We start from the raw sequence: 20342 nt of genomic DNA on the forward strand, positions 1-20342 counted from the left end.
GTTTCCCCAGAAAGCAGAACCTTAAGGAAACTCACAAAACACTGCACAAATCACAACAAGGGTCAAAGCAAGATCGGCCCCTTGGTGTTTAGGATTGGACCCAAAAACCAAAGGTGAAGTGGGAAACAAAGAGGATGGAGACTGGCCAAAAGAAAAATCTCAAACACATTTAACACAGAGAGCTAACTGATGGTGTCGACTCCCTGGAAACACACAACCAACTGAGCAGAGGGACTGTGACCTCCTTATATATCCTCCTCAGCTGACTGCAATCAGTCAGCTGAGGGAGAACATCACAGGTGCACCCAGCAGCTCCTGATGACCTAGATGTTGGGAAGTCTTAGAGCATAAAAGAGTCCTCATCTGTTGGGGAACAGAGAGAAAGAGGAAGAAGAAGAGGAAGGTGACCCAATATGTCTCATGACATCTACTCTAACAATGTTTCAGTATCAACTATAAGCCCGCAGTCGGACTCTGGGAAGCTGAGCTGTGAGTTTAGACCAATTTGAGCTCATCGGATGAACAAATAAATGATTGTGTTGATGCAATATTTACATCATATAATTACAGCATTGTTTCACTTCACTGCACTGTACAATATGGTGATAGTCTTTATACTGTAGCTATTCTGGGACAACAACAACTAAATGTTACGATAACGAAGGAAAACAACAATTTCAACACACATTTATCCACGTGACCTGACATGAAGACAAAAGTTTGTATATACATTCATCACACCGTTGTTTAAACTGATGCTCTGTAAGAGATATTCATATGATCGCTGTGTGTTTTGGTTTTGACAAGCGTGAACACAAGTTTTGACAAAATGGTTAAAGCTGCAGTGTGTTTAAACATTTTGAAAAATAAGCTTAAGTAGCTCTTTATTCCAACAGTAATCACTGTTGTAAAGTCAACTGCAAAAGGACAGGGAGGTAGTTAAAATGCCCGCAGCAGCTTCGCTCCCTGTGTTGACAAAAAATGTCAACACAGGGAACGAATTTCTGAGTATTTTTAAAGACATACTATAGAGGATTGATCAGCTGCTGTTTATAAAGACACCATTCGATGCTGAATCTCATTCCTTGGCAGTCAAATATTGACGCCCGACCCAAAACTTCGGTACGTGACGATGCTGTTGCCCAGAGACATCCCAAACACAACAAAGTAATAAGGATATAAGAGGAATTATTCTTGTATGAGGCTACATTGTTATTATTATTTTATAAAACCTGCATAGTTTACCTTTAAAGGGACACTGTGCAGTTCTGGAGAAGAAATTCAAACTCAGAATTTTAATATTTACAACACAAATGAGGTGATAACACAAACTCAGAAAAAACTTATTCTTTCCATCAGTGAATAAACAAGCTGCTCTCAGAGGAAAATAAGGTCCCAGATCTCTGTTTGTGGCTAGAAAAGGTGGCAGGGTCCGCCACATATAAACAAAGTAAAGCAGTATGAAACTGTGTTGTCCTCTAAGCTCAGTTTGTTTATGTAGTTTGTGTCAGCATAAAAAAACATCAGGCACTAACGATCTTTCTCTCCTGATAACATTTTCTTCCCCAAAACTACATAATGCACCTTTAAGTACACTTTGCATTATAGGAAAGGTGCGATTACTTCAGCAAAAGATCTCGAGCGCCTCTTTCCTTCCTGGCGCTTTGATGTCAGTGTGGTTGGACAGTGATCTCTAACATGTTTGTCCAACGTCTCTGATGGGTTTCTAACTGGGCTCAGAGCTGCTGACGGTGACAGCTGAAGCATTTCTGTACTGATTCTCTTCACTCATGTCTTCAGCTTTGGATCTGTTCTGCTGCTGATGGACTTACAGCGTCCTCTAATGGCTGAGAGGTAAATGACATCTGTTTAAATAAATAAATAAAGGCAGGATGTTTCTCCTCTCATCCTTTATTTATCAGGGATTGCTTCTGCTGAGAGCATTGCTCTGTTCTTTTATTCCTGGCCACAGTCACACCTGGACGGCTGCACGCCACAGTGTGTCGCAGCCTCTCAAAAAGTATGAAGCCTCAGACCTGTAGCCTCATTTACAAGTTAACTCTTCTTCTTAATTCACATCTAGGCTCTGTTATCAAACTGTTTACACTGTGAGTGAGTAGGAAATAATGCAGTAAGTGAAATTTGCATTTTAAAATCAACACTCATCATGCGTACAGCACTTGGACAACTTTTTAATAAATGTAATAATGTTAGAGCTCAATTACAATTCATGATTCCAGAAAACAAACCATGAACTCGTTCAAGGATCTCGGATCCCACAGTGGGGAAGTCGACTCGTGTGTGTGTGTGTGTGTGTGTGTGTGCTGCACAGTAAATCAGGAGTAATGAGCTGCTGGTCGTATCAAACGTGGTGCCATCAGCTTGCCAGCAGGTGGCAGTGTGCATTCATGCAAAGATGCTCGTCTCACAGATTATGACTGAACAAACCTCAATCAGATATAGATCATTTAGTAATTATATTAATACGCGTACGGAGAAACAGATTCAGTGTAGCATGAATGTGATCTCCGAGCTCACACAGAGAGATGTTGCTGTTTCATCTCCACGCTACGCCAAGACTCATGAATACAAAATGGATGAATGTGAAGCCCCTTAAAAACAGGCAGGGACTTGAAACCACCCTTTTTTTTTTTTTTTGTATCCCAGATGTATGATGCATTATGTAGGTGGACCGGATACAGACATCAAGACCATCAAGTCAGCAGCACGCAGCAGCTCTGTGTGTGCTTCCCCAGCGGCTCGCTCCAGTGTCACAGCTGTTTAACTCTAGTAATGCCAGCTAATTAAGTATGGTGTAGGGCGACCTGCTGGGACCCCCACGCTTGTGAGTTCACACTGGAGACTCCCAGAAGCTCAGGTCAGGAGGCTGCAGGCTTTGGGACATGAATGATTAATCCTGAGATTGACTTTGCTCTTCTCATCTTGCTGCTGGTAACAGTTAGTTGAGTTAGACAAGAACAGCTGTTCCGGTTTATTTTTTGAAGTCCTGACTGTTGTCATGCTCATCACCAGGAATGAGGGAAGACAGATGAATGGAAATACATGGAAGGATTATTCAAGTGTAGGTAGGAGGAAAGACATCCTTTACGTCGCGTCTGCCGAGCATTCTGACTTAAAACAAAAAAAAAACCACAAAAAAATCCCCCAGCCAGACCAACATTTGATGATGAAAGTTGTCTTGAACTTCAAAAAAGCGAGACGTTTGACGAGCGGTGCTGTGAACTCGTGTTTGAACAAGATCAAGCTCGAAATATTATCAAAGATAATCATTTATTTAAAAGGAAATAGATAATACAAATGAAACAAAAATCATTTTGTCACATAAACGATTTCATGAGTCATTAACAGCAAAAAGGAATCCAGTTCTCCCACAAGGAAACTCATTTGCCGTCTCGCTCGCAGACATTTCTCTTGTGAGTTTCATGACATGAATAGTTTTTTTTCGCACAGGGCGCCTTTTCCAAAAGTGCTCTCTGTGGAGTAAATACTGTACAGTGCAATGCCAAGTAAACAATACATCACATCTGATCATTCATTGGTAAACATGTTTTATATCAAAGAACTTAAATGTTCAAAGTTTCATCAATACAGTACATTTATAGCAGACTTCACATAGACCCTGGGCAACCTCCCAGTCTCAGAGTATTTCACATTTAATTATCTCCCCTTGGAATTCCACCACCGCCTCCTGATTAGTGTTGCTTTTCTGCAACCTTCAGTTCTGTTTCTCCGAGTGCAGCCTCACCCGCTCTTCTCACAGTTCACATGCCCTCTGCTCTCCTTCAGTTTGTCTTTCTGGCCCTCAGGAGTCTTGGAGTCTCCTCTCAAATCGCTAACCACGGCTCGGAGGGTTTTGAACCTGTCCAGCCGGGAGCTCTGGGCCGCTTGAAGTCTGACCTCTGAACCCTGAGATGCACTGAGGGAGCTGAGGGAGCGCACCGCCGCCATGCCGCGCTCCTTTCCGGAGGTGCGGCGCGGTGTGGTCATGGTGCTGAGCTCCCCCGGGTGCTCCATGTCCCTGATGACCTCGCACAGGTAGCGGGCCAAGTCCTGGCTGGAGAAGGAGAGGGTTTTTTGGGAGCGGCGGAAGGTCAAAGGGGACGGCAAGGTTTCTGTCTCCGAGGGGGGGATGGCCAGACGCAGGGCGATCGCCGCGCTGCCGTTCCCGTTAGACAGCCCCTTCTTGTTGCTGTCCTGGGGAAGCTTGGTCTGCGGGCAGGAGATGATGCTCTGCGGGTAGCTGTACCGGAGAGACTGTGCCGGGCTGGGCTGAAGGGAGCGCTGCAGCTCCACCATGTTAAAGGCATTCTGAGAGACCATCAGAGAGGAAAAGCAGAGGACAGAGAAGAAAAAATAAAGTGTTTTTTTTTTCTCCCCCTGTGCAATCTTTTCTGAAATTCAAGAGATAATGAAAAACAACATTGCCACATGACACCAATCTGTGCACAGAGTAGAGCAGCTCAGCTAATGCCTCTGCTAGCAAATGAACCCACTCCTCAGACTAAAGAAGAAGAAGCTCCAACCACGAAGGAAGAGATGCCGGCAACAACAGCACCATTGATTAACCTAGTAATTAATTATCTGATTGCAGAGAGGGGAGAACTGCTATTACCAGCACTATTAAAACAGAGGCTTTAACAGCTATGGCTGTCTACTTGCTTAATTTCAGTTAATTGACTAACATTTCCCAGACCTCCAGGGAACTGATATTTGGTTTTCATTTCAAGGCACCAACAAACAGCTCTCCCTCTCTCTCTTTCTCAAGTGTTGCTGGTTTGGCTTCTGTGTTATCTTATTTGCATTATTTCATCCATTTAAAAAGTCCTTTTAAAATAGTTTCATGACAGAGCTTAATGTGCAGAGGTTGTGTATTGTATACATGTGTACCTGGTCCTGCTCCCCTCCGCCTTCCTCGTCGTAGTTGAGCACGTTTTCCCGGATGTCCTCCCACTCGCCGTGGTGCGCAGACACGTGGTACACGCCCTCCTTCAGACCTTTGTGTCTCCTCCAGCAGGAGTAGAGAAACAGGCCCAGCATCAACACTGAGGGGTGCCAGAGAGTAAGGTTAACAACAGCCGGAGCACACGGGGATAATTAAATGAGATCCTGAGCAGAAAAACAACAATCTTTGAGAGTGAATGATGTTGACAACATGAGCTGAAGGAGACGATATGAACACAGAGATGCTAAAAAAAAAACACCGGCTGTATCGTTTTGATACACAGCAGGTATTTTTTTTACACATCCTTTGAAATAAACAGGAAATGCATCAGATAATATTTTACTTTTTGTGCATTTTCCATCACATATGAGTTAAGAGTAACATGGAGACCTGGCGTCAGCTCTGGTTCGGTTTCTCTTCTGTCCTACAGCTCATTTTTCTGTTATGCTCGGAGATGCCTCCTCCTCTCATGCTCTTCTCTTTAATGGTGTCCCCCAGGGCTCTATTCTGGGTCTACTCTTATTATGTCACCCCTGGGGCAGATCATGTATGGACACGATATTGCTTTTCATTTCTCTGTGGATGATATGCAACTATCCAACACCATAGTGTGGGTGAATACGAATGAGGCAACCGTCCCTGGCGTCCTCCTCGTCCATTAAGTAAGGGATAATGCCCGAACAGGTGTCCCTTATCAGGAGCTAATGGACGACGTGAGGTCCATTAATTGCTGATCACAGACACCCAGAAGGGCGTCATGCCATTGTCACTTGCCAAAGAAAAAAACATTAAGACGATTAACGTATACTTTTGACGTGTTTCGCCAACAAAATATAAAGTTTCCCCGGCAACATCTCGTTCACTGCTCCACTAAATGGGACAGACCTGAGATACGACTTAGCAACGGGAGATAAACTAGATCAACCAGACCCCTCGGCTCAGCTGTTAGCCAGACAGCTAACGTTATGCTCGCAAGATTCAAAGTCAACATCGTTGTGTACGTTAAGACAAACTGTAAATATAATTTCGCGGCATGTTCAACAACACAACTTGCCAGCTAACCAGCCATGTCACTGTACCCAAATTCATAAACAAATGACTTTTTACGTTATGTTATTTGTTACTTGGTACCAGTGGACAGAGGTGACGGTATATCAAAAGTTAATTGACACCCTCCAGCCAATCAGAATCTAGTATTCACCCAGACCGTGGTATAAATCCTGCTAATGGACACCTAGTTGGGTTTTATCCCTTATGTATGTCCCTTTAAAGCCTTTTACCACGGATGTTTCCTGTTTTAATGTCCTCCCTTCCGAAAATTAAAAAATCGGATGGTCCAAAAATGTTCTGCAGTTGACAGACTTCCAATCAGATATAACTATAATCATCCCCTCCAGCTCCGACACCAGCAGAATTAACGATCTCCCGTCTAGTCAGTGTACCCTGTCTTATCTAATAGTGTTAAAAAAAAAAGAGGCTGTTATTTTTTGATGCACAATTGACAAAAGTGCCGCAGCAGTCCTGCTTTTTGTCAAACTCAGACATTTACCCGAGATCAGGTCATTCCTTTTTCTCTGTAGATTTAGAAAAAGGTCACTCGTGTTTTATCTCCTCCGAACTTGACTGCTGCAGTGCACTTTGTTCAGGTATCAGGAGCTGAAACTTCCAGAGACGACAACCGCTGCTGCCACATCACACCAATCTCAGCTGCCCTTCGCTGGTTACTCGTGAGCTTTTTCGAATTGATTTTAAGATTTTTAACTTCTTGTTGTGAAAGCCTTGAATGGTCCTGGCTCCTGCTGCACCTGCGATCCGCTGACTCCCTGTGAGCCCGGCTGCTGCTGGAGCTCCTCTGACAGAGACCTGCTAACTGTCCCTGTCCATTGTTTTTGCACGTAACTATATAAATGATGCTGTTTTGTTTTATATCCTTTTGTTCTGGATCACTTTTGTTTGTTTCGCAGGTAAAGCACTTTGCAACTTTTGTCTTGAAAGGCGGCAGATAAATAAAGTCATTATTATTATTATTACTTTCTTTAGCAAAGACTGCAGTTCCTTGAAAAAAACGTATTAAATGAATTTGTACTCCTCTCAGCTTAAACTCAAAGCCTCAGTGGCTCTGCTGAACGCCGGGGAGGAATACTGCAGGAGCCGAGCAAGAAAAGGTCCTAAAGCATACACATCAATCACAGCTATTGTGTGCTGAATTATACAACGTGCTGGACTGACCTTTAAAGTCCATTAATCTCAACCAATATTTTTCTCCCATCTGCCATCCCTCTTTCTCTTTTCCCCTTCCTCACTATCTTGTCGTTGCTAGTTCACTCTTTCTTTTCTCTTTAATTCCTTCTTTTTGTCTTCCTGTATTGGACTTTTCCTCCGTCTTCTCTTCTTCTGTCATTAAGACTCTCTCTGCTCACTGTTTTCCCGTTTTCCTCTCTGGCCTCACGTCTGGCCTCGGCTTTTATCTCCCCGCATTTGATGGGATCCATTTCAACTCGGATAGTTTATATGGTGCGTGCTAAGTATCGGTTTAATTGGAAATCTCCCGAGGAATGCAAGGTAATCACATTAGTCTGGATTTTTTAAAAGTAATTGCTTAGAAAGAGAATAATGCACCGATGGCTCTTCGGGGTCACACTAACAGGCAGGTGTTCATAAACAAAGACAGAAAAACAACTCCCCGAGAGCTAATCTACATTAAGAGAGAGAGAAAACCCGTCTCAATTAAAAATCATCATCTCTATTTATTCACACCTCGGCTGCTGCACTTTTTTTTTTTTTACATTTCTATTCTGCTCTCATATCAGACCGAAGGAGGAGAAGAGATTGTAAGCTTCCCCCCCCTCGCTCCTTAGCTCGGCTGTCCTCAGTATGGGGCGGAGGGAGAGCGGTATTGATCAGCTGACCCGGCTCCCTCTCCGCTGCGCCCTCGCGGAAAACACCAGAATCTCGATGAGGCCCCGGTGCCGAGCAGACGCCGGGCCCTGCCTCTCTCACCTCCAGAATTACCCGCTCCGAGGTGCTGCCTGCAGGCCTGTGCTCACCTCAACATCACCTGAGCTGATATTCAACACATCTCTATGGGGGAGGCGTCGATACACAGCGCAGAGGGGATGAAGCGCAGCCCCCTCCACAACACACACACATAATTAGGCTGAGGTAAACACACACACACACACACACACACACACACACACACACACACACATACACTAGTTACCTGTTGCAAAGTCTTACCCCTTTGCCTGCAGCTATAGTGCCCAGAGTGTGTGTGTGCAGCACATTCCAGTGAGATCAATATCACTCAGGATGGAGAACAAACATCGCAGTCATTCATCAATCCATAATGCTGCTGCCTCTTTGCCCCCTAACCGTTACTATGAACTGGGTATTATGATGTTAGCCTGGACCCGGACTGTGCATTATGAATGAGGGTGTGAGTGCGTAAACAGCTGCCTACATATCGCCCGATGGTAACAACTTAACCCTTTCACTGCAGCTCGAGGATGATGAGAAAAAAATTGAGCTGTGACAGATGAAAACATGGATGGCAGGTTAAGGGGGTGGGTGGGTGGGGGGGGGAGAAAACTTGACGAATGAGCAGAAGGAAATGAGACAGGTGAGAGACGAGGAAGAGTTGAGAAAAAAAATCTTTTATTTATAAACCTGAACAGGCACTTTACATGATCGCTTGGCATCCAGAGCCCCATATGGGAAGCTAATTTCTTCCATTCTTCAGAAAAACCTTCTGAACGTCAGATTTGATGCCGGGCTAATAAGACTTGGACAGACATCATCTGGCTTCTGTCGACTGCTCGCACCGAACTCACATTCTTGCTCGGCCGGTGATGGCTTATGTAAAACTTAATGGATGATCATTTTAACTTTTAATGCACGTCGAGGCAGAGCAGGAGTCCCCCTTTAATTTAGCACCCAGCTAGCAGTCCTCGCTTAGTGCAGCGAGTGTGCAGAGCGCGAGCCTGCGGTAATGGTTGTGGTTCCTGTGTTGATGAGGGTCATCATTAACAACTACATACTGTAAAACCAGCTGTTTATTAAACCCGGCCACTGGATTCATTATATTTCCACATTCAGGGCTGTTTATCATCTTTCTGTGTTCAGCTTGAGAGAAACCATAGTTTAGCTCATTTTTCTTCCATCTTTCTAAGGTGTGGGAACGAAACAGCAGCCACCGAAGACAGCTATTTTCTGATCTGAATTATATCGAAAGGAACAGTCGAGTGATTCTCGTCGAGGTGAGAAGTTTGAGTCTTGAATATAAATGCCTCATCAGCGACAGCGGCCGAGCGACTTCAAATAAGACGGCACCTTCTTATAGTTAGCGACACATGAATTTTCATGAATGATGCCAGCGCCCCACTTTATCATCTTTGAATTCATTATCAAATATTGAAGACCGCTTTATATGTTTCACTCTCAAGTGTCAGAATAACTGATGTCCCAATACCAGCCACATGCCCTGGAGGGAATGTTGAGTCAGTTATAGAGGCAGGGACAGTGTATTGAATTGCCCAAGCGTTTTATAAGCCTGTCTCTGACAGCAAGACTCATAAACAGCAATGTGGCCCTGCAGAGGGTAGTGGGTGCAACAAACATGCAAGCTACTCAGACACATATACACATATTGTCCTCCTGTCACTGAGAGGACCAGAAAAATCAGATTTCCTTCGCTGCAGTGCCTAAAAACTAACACAATTAACTCGTCCCGCTCCTGCCGTGCCTCAACAATGAATGTGATCGATAGTTCATCTGTTATGACACAAGTGTGGTGCTTCTTGTTAAAGACATCGATGCATATACATTTAAAGAAGGCGCTGCTGGCAGCAGATGTGGGCAGATATTGCGTCTTGGTCCTATTAGATGTTAACAGAGCTTATGACACCATCAACCATGCAGTTTTATTAAGACTGTTAAAACAAGTGGGCCGGCGTCGTCAGCATCTAACCAGTCAGAGCTCCTGAAGCATTTTCTCTGATTAAAGTCTGATTAAAGTCTGATCTGTTGGTCAACAGAAAATGTATTATGATAACTGAATCATCATTTCATTGTCATTTTTTAGAGCAAAACACCGAAAAGTCCCCAGTTCATTTCAGCTTTTCACTGTTTTTAAATGTTATATCTTAAGGTTTTGGACTGCTGAAAAAAAACAGCATTTTTAACAATTTTTCAGACGTTTCAAGGACTAAGTGACTGATTCACTAAGAAAAAAAACTGAAAATTCATCAAATATGACAAACAGTGCTCAGTCGAGGCTCCTTATAAAACAGAACTTCTTTTCAGTTAATCCAGACACCTGTATATCTTTATCTGAAAACTGAACTTGTGGTGATCCTCAGGGTTATATTCTCGGCCCTCGGTCTGTCAGTGGGCTTCCACATAATGTAAAAATATTATGTCTTTCAACAGACGCAAACTGTATCAGAAGTTTCTCAGTCATCCAGGTCATGGTAATTCTAGGTGCTGTATTGTAGGCAACTGGACCGGTTTCAGAGCGAGGCAGACGTTTTAATTTTTCAGACTGCTGAACTGAAATCATTTTGATGCAGAGAAAAATAAATCGTTTAAAAATAGTTTAATTAACAAGAAATGCATCTTTATGAGCACTTCATACCTGGAAAAAGACATTTAGCAAAAGTTTATTAGCTAAATGAGCTATTTTTGAATATATTAAATGAATTTTTCAGAAACTAGTCCAACATTTTCACAGCAACAGAAATCCCTTGCTTGTTTTAAAGACTCAGTCCTCTGTTGGCAGCTGGCGATGAGTATTTTTTCAGGAGGAAACAAACTAGTTCCTCCAAATTTTCAGTTTTGAGAGTCGACACGTAGATGATGTTTGTTCTGGTGAATAATTCAAACGTCTTATTGATTTTGTAGTTTGGCACAAAATGTTTTTTTCATTTCTTGCTCCTGTTCTTCTTTCATCGCACTTGTTACCATATTTCTGACCACAGGAGTCTTTACCCTGGTTTTGACTTTGTACTATCGAGACTAACAATGCTTGGGTTAAACGCCGACATCCGTGCAATCATACCTCGCAGCTTAAGAAACACCATGCACACAGTCATAAAACTCAAAATTCAGCAGCTGAGCTCTCGACAGGACCTACAGCGAGACCACATAACCCTCCTCTTACACGCAGTTATTTTAAGATTCCAGTCCTGACACACAAAGTGGTCGATGGTCACTCTGCAGCATATATCCCTGAACTCCTGACCCCTCATGTGTCAGATAGCAGCCTCAGATCATTCAGCAAGTCATGAAGTCGTGAAGGCCCACAAACTTTTCACCCAAGGCCGTCCAATTCAGATTTTCACCTTTAAAATACTTTAAAAACATATTTTATAAAACCTTCCTGGGCGTCACGCTCTCCCTTCACTCTTCTCTGCGCTCCGATTTCATTTTCTGAACTTTATATTTATGTGTGTTTTCTCTGCAGTCAGCAGTTTGAATCACATAAGGTCAGCTTCTTTGCCCTTAACACAATGAATAAAATACATGTGAAAACGTTTTGTTTTTTTGACTCGACGGACATGAAAAAAGAAGCTTGTTTTGCTTATATATACACGTTATTCTTCACTAGAGGTTTAGTGCTTTCATTGCAGGGGCGCTTATCATTAATCAGTTGCACTTGCAGAGCTGTCAATCAAAGGCCCGGCTTACTCAGAGGTCGGAGAGGTAACAGCATGCAGTCAGCGCCTGATCCTGTATTGTGCTGACTGCATGCCGTGCTGTAGATGGGAATGTGCTGTGAGACTGTTAGATATGTTCAACGTTTTTACTTTTTACTGACCTTCAAATACCTCATCAGGTATCATCGTTTTTCACACAAACAAGACTGGCTTTTTGTTTCTTTAGTAGTAACGAGTTACATAACAAAGGAAATGTATGAGTACAAGTGACTAATCAGAATCATTTCCAATAAACTGAAAGATTACGTGTTAAATTATCGGTGCTGCTTATTAAATTCCTCCACTAGCCACTGGCCTATCTCAGAAATTAGTTGTAACAAAGTTTAAAACAAGACTGGAAAGTTGAGGATGAAAGTTAAAGATAAAAACATTAAAAAGATGTTTTATCAGTAAGTTTAAATGTTTAATTTCAAGGCTGTGAATATTTTCTTATAATCTTCCTCCTTTATTTATTTTGAGGACTCGTTCCTCTGTGGGCAGCTAATGATGGTTATTTTCTGCATATCATCAGCTTCTTGTTTATTTTCTCCAGCTAGCATGCTGTCACATTATTTAAAAATGTAATGAAAAATATATTTCCTTCGTGCTGTTTGTTGTTGTGACTGGTTTCAAATGTCTTTTTGCATTTTGTACTTTGTCACTCCCAGATCTCTGACCACAGGCATCTTTAGCCAATCCAAATCCAAACTATCCCTTTAAACTTGATTATAATGAAGTTTAACCCTCTTACCTTAAGTGTAAAACTAACCCTTAAAACACACCTTAACCTAAATTTAACCTTTAACCTTGAATAAACTGGGTTAAAGTGAGAGACAATGAAAGAAACCTGTCCTTCCGTTGGAGATATTTCTTGCCGTAGGAGATCCCTGATTACAGATCCAAACCGTGTACTGTACATAACACTAAAGTGCACAATATGGTCACATTTAGGGTGACTTGGGAAAAACAGAAAATGTACACAGAAATGGAAGGAAAGGCAAAGAAAAAAAACATCAGGGGAATAAAATGAGTGGATGGTGGGATATAAAATAAGTTGGACAGATAAAAAGTAAGGCTGAGAGTGAAATTGACTTCTGAAGTCGGAGCGTAACATCGGAAGAGACAGGGGAAACCGAAGTGATGAGAAATATAGAAAAACACATAAAGAAACCAGATTCTCCAGGGGACTTCTACAGCTTCCTGTGAATCACAAATTAAGACATTCAATGTTTCCCTCCCCGCCTCTCTTCTGCTGCAGATATATATATTTTTTCTATGTTTCCACAAACCTCCCGGAAAGAAATTACATCCTGGTTCAACTCCAGTGATCAATATGGCTACGAGACAAGAAGTGTACGTAGATTTCAGAGAGCCAAACAGAGGTGAGAGAAAAATACAAATAAAACAGAAGATGTTACAGATAAAAAAACAAAGATAATGCAAGAATTATACCGAGGAGATGTGAACAAACAAATAAAAATACAACAGGGTGAAAAGAAAAGACAGACAGGACCATACAGAATACATTAGGAGAGATGAGATGATGACAGTGTTCGGTCACCACAGGTAGAAAAGGACATAGTCAACATAGCTACCTAGAAAGGCCATGACACAGATGCTGATGGCAAACATGGAGCTGAGGCTGAGGCTGTTGTTGTCCTCGTTGTGAAACATGGCGAGCGTCACCTCGCAGTGGCGTCCGCGGTAGCCCTGGCTGCAGTGGCACGAGTAGCGGGACGGAGAGTGAGCCACGCAGGTGCCGTGGCGGCAGGGCCGGCTGGCGCACAGCGTGTAGACGCACACTTTGCCCAGGGAGCTCTCTTTGGTCATGTGGCCCGGAGGACACCTGAGCAGAGACGAGACGAGGCGAGTAGTTTAAAGCAAAGACAAGAGACACTCGGGAAGCTGTCAGATAAAAGGAGCACCGACTTCTACAGAGATATATAACCTAAGCTGACAGTGTAAAAATAAATCCCTCAGGAGATACACCTCTTATTTCAGATTCAAAGATATGCTCTTTGAAGGTTACAGTGTCGACTGTACTCTAAGTGAAGAAAAAAAAAGACAAAAAGAAAAACCAAGAAGGGAAGAGTGGCTTCGCAGTAGCACTCCCTCAGTATATCTGTAGAAAAATATCCCCTGAATATGATTCACCTCTGCCCCCTGCGTCTCTTAATGCTTCATCCTGAGGCTGCGCTGCATTCACAGAATATGGATATCCAACTGCGGTGAAAAGTCTCACGCTGGTTCGGAGTCTGGAAATCGCTGCCAGGACACTTGGTGGTCCTGCAGAGTTTAAAGAAACAGCCGAGGCTCTCACGGTCCCTGCCTGTTACAGACTATTCTCTCAGGTTGACACTCGATTAGACACAGTGGAAACAGGCCTGAGCTCAGCCAAGCTGCCATCTGGTGGACACTTTGATATCGAGCGCGTTGGAGGAAAACAGATTAATAATAAATGCACAAACTGTACTGAAATATATCGTCTGTATTGATGAATAGATGTCTGATTTTGCAGTATGTGCATGTGGATTTCTTAATAAACTACATCTAATGACTTCATTTTTGTTAATAAATGGCTTTATAGATCATTATAGAACACTTTTAGGGATACCAGCCATAAGTTTCGGTAAATAATCATTAATAAATATTACTGGGTTTCCTTTATTCTAATAAGCCATCAGCAAAAAAGTTAATACGTCGTATGCAATAAGGCATAAAAAAGACAAAGTCATGATGGAGGAGGATAAAGTGCCAGCTGGAAGGATTTTTCACAAACTTTGTTTTTATCAATGTCTCATAAATTATCAAAAACACAGGAAATTAGCAAATGATTTATTAAAGATGAATAAACTCACATCTTAAAAAGGGATTTTAATATTTGCCTTTGAATATGTTATCAAACTTTTATTGAAAAACAAAAGAAAAGACAAACTTGAAATAATTTCAGCATCATTGCAAACAGAAACACAGTTTCGGGCGACAGATCCAAGGCCAGTTACTGCGACGTTATTTGCCAACCCGCTATACACCGTTGTCTGGCTCATGGAGTTTGTATAGGAAAACAACACCTAACTTACTCACCTTACTTTACTTCCCACCTCCTTTTAGATCTTTAACAGCTTCACTTATTCTTCTGAATTGTTTTAGGCTATAACTCTTAATGTAAAGTGCTTCAAGCTAAATATGCTATAAAAAGTCATTTTTTCTACTTCTTCCTATTGTTGTTAAGTTTGGTGTCTTTGAGATCTTCGTACTGTCACGATGTTCCCGGCTGTTCCCCGTGACACACTGTATTTTTAGACCGCTGGTCACAGGTGATTTGTCTTTTTCGGATCTGTTTTTGTCATATTTTTAAAGCTCATACATATAAATCTACATTGATGCTGATTGCCAGAACTTGTTTATAGTTATTAAATGATAATAAATCTCATTAACACCTAATGCAGCTCATATCTGCAACAATGTTTTTCATATTATCAATAAATGGACCTTTTAAAGTTCCTTTCCCAGAGGATTAAATTATTGTATCTACCTGTAAGGAATCCATACTCTGCAGCTGTGTGGCTCTTCTTAACATAATTTGCATGTTGAGCTCTTGCGTTACTAATTTCAGTATAAACAGTGCTGAGGTATGCAGTCCACGTCTTTGTGTGTATGTGTGTAAATATATACAGAGCGTGCCTGCATACTGTACGGCCTTATTAACATTCTGGGTTATCCATTCTGTATATTTACAGCACCTGCACTCGTGGTGTCTCCAGAGGTCCACGCAGACCAGCGGCGGGGAGCAGTGGTGCTTCCTGCAGGCATCTGAAGAGCAGCCGCTGGAGACGCCCTGCAATGTGACCACCTGTAGCCCCTCTGAGAGCTGCTCCCGATCCAGAGGAATGGAGCGGCCGTTAAACCTCACATCTCGCAAACAACCTGGTGAGAAAAATAAAAAAAACAGTTTACAATGCCAAAAGACACGCTAAGACACCACACCTCGGGGCGAAATGTTTTATGGCGCACATTTACACCACTGCAACAGTGTAAAGTCCAATAAACACACCCATCGACACACGTAAACAGACTCACTGACGCTCCTGCACACCAACAAACACCCACACTCACACGCATGCAAACACCCAAACAGCCTGAGGCTAAGCTGTCAGCGTGGGTTTCTTTTTTGCAGGACATTTTCTCTGCTGGTTAGTTTGCTCACTCTGTGGGTAGCACGAGGTCTAAACATAATTTAAATACCGATCAGTCCCACTGACTCACTATCTCTCATCTGCTTGAAACTAAGGGATCAAAACACCTTTGGGCAAGATTGTGAGATGTGGATGCACCAGTAAGTGGTAAAGATAAGCACTGAATCATTTATATGTTCATTAATTTTAGAGAAGTTAACTGTGAAGTCCACGCTAGGTCTGTGTTTGCAAGTTAATCTATGTATAAATAATCACCTAATGTACTGATTAAACAGTGAATTCATCCATTCACTCATTCACCCTCACATCCATCCATACTGTCTCTTCCTGCCAAAACACATCAGCAGCCACCTACCGAGGAAGCTCCGGTTGTGTCCCGAGGGAAAAGAGTTTCCAAGCATCACGGCCGAGGGGTCAATAATGATCTCTTGACTCTGGCCCAGCGAGGCTGTGACCTCTCGTCTCCCTCCGCCTCCGTCTAGCCGCAGGGTGAACTCTCTGCCGTACCGATCCAGCTCCACCTCGTGCCACTCTCCATCATCGAGGCGATGGTGGAGCAGCGTCAGGTTGTAGTCTCCGTCTCCGAGGTTGTAGAAAACAGCCAGCAGACCCTGAACAACCTGAGAGACACAGCCAGAACTTTGCTGATTTGAAATTCAGGCATTCAAACAGAGAGGAAGAAGCAAAGAAGTGAAAAATAATAAAAGGTGTCGGAACATTTTGGGAGGGATTTAAGGATGTTGAAAATCTACTTCCAGGCTCCATACGGAAGAGACTTTTCAATCCCTAAGTCCAACAGGCTGCTCTGGTTTTGTCGACAGCTGCAGCAACACGTTTCAAATTAATCTGGATTTCAAGGCTTGATGGTTTTTTGAATAAAACTCTAAAAGGAGGTGACACAAATTTCTAAACTGTCAGGCCTGGACTCGCGCCATATTGTGCCGTGATGATGGGCAAGAAACAGATCTTGAGCAAAGACAACATATTAAGAAGTAGGCCAGCTCCCATGGTGAAGACAAGGCAGTAAAGGTTGGGCCAGGCAAAGACTTGTACGATTTAACTACCCAGAAAAAGACACTCTGTTGTGAACCTGCCAGAACAGAAAAAAAAAACTGGCATGAAATTTTCAGTGGTAAAAATTAATTCAGCAATTTTGCAGCTATGATGCTTTGCAGAGCCGCCGCACACATCAGCGCGTGGCAGGAGCCAGAGTCATCCCGAAGGGAAGGTATACAGAAAAAAAAACAACAATTATCTTTAGCAGCTAAGGATGAGCGAGCACAATGGACTCGACCAATGAAGGGGCTCCCATAACTGCAGCTTGTACATGTCCAGAGCTTAATTGGAAACAGTGGGGCAAGATAATTCACATTCAGCGCAGCCTGCATTAACTATTGCTCCCTCAGCATGGGCATCTCCAATGCATCTCCCCCACTGGATACACACACACACACACACACACACACACACACACACACACACACACACACACACACACACAAACGCACACACACACACACACACACACACAGTAATAGCTGACTGTGCTCCGTCCACTGCTTCATCCTGGCCTCAAGTCCACAACAAAAATGAGCAAAGGACAAAGGACTCAATCAATACACCGAAAAAAAATCTGATTATGGAGACTTTCCGCAGCGCCCCTGGAGATCTGCAAAATCGCTATTAAGTACAAAATGCTCTACAGAACTTTTTAAACTCAAATCACATGTGATGCAAAAAAAAAAAATAAAGTGATGATTTCGCTGTTCTTAAGGGTTACTGGTCTCTGACAAAAGACTGACTCTCAGAAGAGTGCATTAGATAAATGTTTTCTTTGCAGAGACACCATACTCCTCGGAGAGCTGCGTGCTGTTTATACCCCGCTAGCCCCTCGTAACCTTTGTGTGAATGTGTGGTTATTTATTCAGTGTGCACTCTATCCCATATCTACCCTTAAGGAAAGAAAGGAAAGGGGAGAGAGACAACCCTTTAAATTAAGGCTTGTTGTCAGCTAACACACCAGGCTTGTGCTCAAGTGTTTCTAAGAGCTCTGAGACAACCAGGCTGAAAATACTTCAGTGTGCTGCCGCAGACAGACATCACATGTTTTATACAGCTCACCAATTCAGCTCCGGAGAGGGTTTGCACAGAGAGAGGCTCCTCGGCCCACATACAGTAAAGGCTACAGCCTTTTCCTTTTTCCTGTCACAGAGGGACTGCGACGAGGAAAGAGGACAACACTGTTTTTCCTCGTGTAGTTTGAAAGAACTACATTCGCTTTAAACAATGCTGTCTCACAAATAACAAGCACTAGCACGAAGATAAGATGTTTTTCAAAGACGGGGCCAGTGGTGTGGAAGCTGCCATAATGGAGGCAGGTTCACTGCGAACAGCTGACCTGTGAGTTAGCCCAAAGTGACAGTCCTAACAGAGATATTTACTTCCAGGTGCTTTTCACACTTGGCCCGTCAGTCAATGAGACGAAAGGCTTTGACAAGAACTACTGGCTTCATATCCACTCAGGAATGTGTCAGGCAGGAGAAGCATGCTATTATGGATCTTTGGCAAAGTGAAGTTGTCTTCTGTGTGAGCACCACTCTACCCCAGCTTTGGCAAAGTGAGCAGCATGAATACAGGCATGAGTTTGAGCTCAACACTTGAAGGGAGCCGTGTCAAACCACTCCATACAGAGCAGGAATCCTGACCTTCGCTTCAGAACACTTTACCCTAAATATTACTGTGCACAACGTTTCTTTCCTGAGACACTGAGACACTAACCGGAGACAGAAATAACCTTGAAAAAAGGTTGCCTAATTTTTTAAATAAGAGCCTCTCAATAGCAGCTATCTGCAGACTTACTGAAAGACCTTGTCGAGAACATACATATGTCAATCATCGGCCCCCTCGGTATCCACCCATATGTCTCCAACCCTGATATTACTCACTCTCCGCCTGACGAGCATTCACAGCAATCACTGTCTGGGGCCCTAATCATCATTTCTTAGGCCCACAACAAGCCAATCAGAGCTATCAGGATGGGGGTGGGGGAGTGACCAGCCATGACTCACCTCCAAGCGCAGGTATTCGTTCTGCTCCTGAGAAAGCAGGCTGAGGATGACACCGGCGGCGGCACGTGTCCGAAGCCCGACCTGGACCTTTGTCTGGCGCGCCGGCAGCGACCACAAGAGCTGGAACTGAATGTGACTCCGGCCGTCAAAGGAGAACTCTGGAGCCGCTTTGTCAATCAGAAACACAGAAGGCTTGTTCAATTAATTCAGCTGTCACATGGGAAATACAAGAGGATATCGCAGCCAGGACGTGCCGTTCTGCAAAAAAGCACTTTATGTAAAGGCGAGGTTATCTTCCGACGGCAGCAAAGTGACGTTTTGGAACACCGAATTGCCCACAAGTCCCTTTTGGTTTGCACACTTTGTGAGGCTTAAAATCCTCAGCTCCACAGAGATCTCACTGTACTTTTTTCTGACAACCTCACGGTCAATTAAAAGTAATTTTTTTTTTTTTTTAAACGCTCACCTTGATCACACGTGGGCCCCGTAAATCCCGGTTCACACAGGCAGCTGAAGGAGCCCCGACTGCTGTGACAGCGCCCCCTCTTTCCACACGAGGGAAGCTGCTCGGCGTTGCTGCAGTGGCCATCGACAGGAGAGCAGCCCGGTAATGTGTTGGAGGATTCAGCTGGGGAACCGAGGTCGTAAAGCTGAATGGAAGAAGATGAACAAGACGAAATATACGAGCAGGAGAAAAAAAATGTTGTAAAAGGATGAACATGAAAGTGAAGTTGTCCCTGCGATAATAGTAAACGAGTAAAAGGAAATGTGATTGCAGGTTAAGAAAGAAAACATCTCTACAATTAACCAGGAAAACTACACGACTGTACACATCATGAACATCTGCTGCTGTATGTATCGTGTATAAAAACAGAAGAACTATAGAGCAAACATTAGTAGCTCGGCAGTATACTGTTAAAACACAAACAATCATAAATAATCTGACAAGATGACTGAACTTTAATCAAGGAGAAAAATTGCAAGTCAGAAATGTAGTCTGGTGTTCGGTGATAGCAGCATGAAAATGAGCTTATTACACAAAACAGAAGTGTGTGAAGTCTTCCAGTGCAAACGTAACAGAGCAGTGGTTGTTATTTTAATTGATACGGGCAGAAAGCAACTTAGTGTATTTATACATGTACATTCACTTGGGTATTTTCATTTTATTCTGTTTTTATAGTTGTAATCCACCATATTCAGGACACAGATTGTACATACATAAATATAACCAGCTTTTATATATGTAATGTATCGTTATAGATTAAACTATCCAGCAGTTTATACGAGGAAGATAAATTTAGCTCGGCCGAAACCAACTACAGTGTAAAATTAAAATTCTGCTTTTATGTCAATGATCCAATAACGGTTATACATAATAATAAAATATTGACAGATGTCATTATGTTGCTCAATGAGTACT

General features: G+C 42.9%; 1 protein-coding gene across 1 annotated transcript in view; it reads right to left on the reverse strand.

The window, feature by feature from the left end:
• Positions 1-2176: 2176 nt before the first annotated feature.
• Positions 2177-20342, reverse strand: part of LOC311264103 (neural-cadherin-like) — a 96823-nt gene continuing 78657 nt past the window's right edge. Inside the window, exons 27-33 of the mRNA XM_084364689.1 lie at positions 19389-19572; positions 18923-19089; positions 16210-16474; positions 15402-15585; positions 13254-13504; positions 4909-5063; positions 2177-4329 (exon numbers count right to left, since the gene is read on the reverse strand). Coding sequence (XP_084220815.1) covers positions 3763-4329; positions 4909-5063; positions 13254-13504; positions 15402-15585; positions 16210-16474; positions 18923-19089; positions 19389-19572 — 1773 coding nt within the window. The 3' untranslated portion in view covers positions 2177-3762. The remainder of the gene's footprint in view (positions 4330-4908; positions 5064-13253; positions 13505-15401; positions 15586-16209; positions 16475-18922; positions 19090-19388; positions 19573-20342) is intronic.

This window comes from Pagrus pagrus, assembly GCF_965226575.1.
Source record: "Pagrus pagrus genome assembly, chromosome: 10".
Classification (NCBI taxonomy): domain Eukaryota; kingdom Metazoa; phylum Chordata; class Actinopteri; order Spariformes; family Sparidae; genus Pagrus; species Pagrus pagrus.